This window comes from Dendroctonus ponderosae, unplaced genomic scaffold, assembly GCF_020466585.1.
Source record: "Dendroctonus ponderosae isolate FM_Combo_2020 unplaced genomic scaffold, Dpon_F_20191213v2 Dpon_F_20191213_8, whole genome shotgun sequence".
Lineage (NCBI taxonomy): Eukaryota > Metazoa > Arthropoda > Insecta > Coleoptera > Curculionidae > Dendroctonus > Dendroctonus ponderosae.
The window spans coordinates 13491928-13493820 of record NW_026019016.1 but is presented as its reverse complement, the minus strand read 5'-3'; the positions used below and the strand labels follow the sequence as shown (position 1 = coordinate 13493820).

Below are 1893 nucleotides of genomic sequence, written 5' to 3'. Positions count from 1 at the left end.
CTTTTTTCGAAGTTTCTCAAGAACCATTCGAGCCACAGAATTCGTTTTGGCATCGTTGGATAGAGAATTGAAAAATCGATTCAGTCGTAACAACGAGAGTGAGTAAGTTCGAGTACTTTTGACCCAGAAAGATAAGAAAGCTTTGACTAAGAAAATGTTGGCAGTTTTGGATAAGTTAGGAAAAATTTACCATCTTCGTCAGGATTCGAATCCTGAAACTCCAAAAATTAATCCACCTAAGTGACGAAAAATTATACCTATATATAACTTATAACTAACTGGGTATTAGCCATCAATTCGGCAATTTATAAAACTGATCTAAAAATAGGTTTTTATTTTAAAAAACATCGGCCTCTTTCAGTGCATTTTTATACTGAACACATGGACTACAAATGGGACATTCATTTCTTTTTCTTCCCTTTTCCCTTTCCACCCTTGTCGGCTTTACCTTTGGACTTCTTCGATCCGGTATCTTCCGCACCAGCGTCCTGTGGATCCCACTGTGTTTCTATCTGGGAATGTAAATCGCGCATTTATAAATAAAAACATTTAATATCTAAAGCAAACTATAAATTTGTTACCAATGGCTATTTCGATATAAACAACAATTCTAATGAAAAGGAAGTCAACAGTAGATAAATCTGGGTGGAACAGTGTTAGATAAATTTGGGTAAACCAACATTTGACCGTGGCATGTTTGCCCTTTGACCCAGATGCACATTTAGAATGCTGATAACCCATCCGACCCTGTTTGTTCAGATTAATATCCTTTGTCATTCTACTATAAGCACCTTCTAAACAAAGAGGAAATGCGGAACAAAGAGGGCCTTCTTAACAACAAAAAGCAATTGAAAACATTTACCGTTTCCTTCTTGGGAATGGGCTTCAATGGGGGAGCTTTGGGGGTTTGCAGCTCCAACTCCAGATTGTTCTTCTTGTCAATGCCCTCACTTTTCTTCCCAATTCTACGCAAAGAAAAAAAAATCCAAACAAAGACCTTTTCAACCGAGTCAAAGACCTTAAAATGAAGGTTTCTTTGTTGGGGTCCGAAAATTCGGTAAATTGGGTGCCGTCAGGCGCAGTGTGAACGGGGGGATTGACAACGATGTTGTTCCCATTGGAGCCCCCCACGGGGGGAGAGTCCCCACACTGGCCCATCTTGAAAGAGAAGGGGCTGTTGGGCGAAGCTCCCGGCCGCATTGCAAAGACCTGGAAAGTGAATGATAAGATGCAGTGAAGATCTAATGAAACAGTACGGCCGCTAGTTAATGTCCATTAAATTAAATCGGTTCTTATTGCGAAGGTTCCCAAATAAATAATCGGCAATTATGGCCTATTATTAGTCGGGTACTAGTCCAACATATTGTGGATTGACGCCGACTGTTTACAGATAGATTCTGCACAATGTTGGTTTGATTTTCCATCTTAGCAGGAGAAAAAGCTCGTTTTCTCGATGTTCTTGACGTGCTTCGCTTCGATTTACCTGTTGGGTTTTGTTCGGATACCCCACAGGAACCACCGCCCCGGGATTCACGTCGTTGCCCCCACATATACAATCATCCCCATTAGGATCCACTGGCTCCAGTTTCCCCTTGTCTTTATGCACCCGAATTGTCAGGGAGTTACCCCCCATACTAGCCCCAATTTCCTGATAGTTCCCTTCGGGCGTTGGCGCCGCCACTGGTAGGGGAACTTCGGTGTAACCCCCCATCATCATCGGAGGCATTGGAGGCATACAAGCGGGATTGGGAACAAAACCGCATTCATTGCATGGAGTCATCATTGTTTGGGTTCCGAACCTGGAATGGGGATAGCAACAATTGCTTCAATATGACTCGAAATATATTTACAGTACAAAAACGTATACTAAGGACTATCTACGGAATGTCTCCT

The 1893-nt window shown here is 42.1% G+C and overlaps 1 protein-coding gene across 1 annotated transcript in view; it reads right to left on the bottom strand.

Moving 5' to 3' along the window:
* Positions 1-319: 319 nt before the first annotated feature.
* LOC109539509 overlaps positions 320-1893 on the bottom strand; it is a 3987-nt gene continuing 2413 nt past the window's right edge. The window contains exons 4-7 of the mRNA XM_019907288.2: positions 1484-1799; positions 1019-1209; positions 863-965; positions 320-512 (exon numbers count right to left, since the gene is read on the bottom strand). Coding sequence (XP_019762847.1) covers positions 402-512; positions 863-965; positions 1019-1209; positions 1484-1799 — 721 coding nt within the window. The 3' untranslated portion in view covers positions 320-401. The remainder of the gene's footprint in view (positions 513-862; positions 966-1018; positions 1210-1483; positions 1800-1893) is intronic.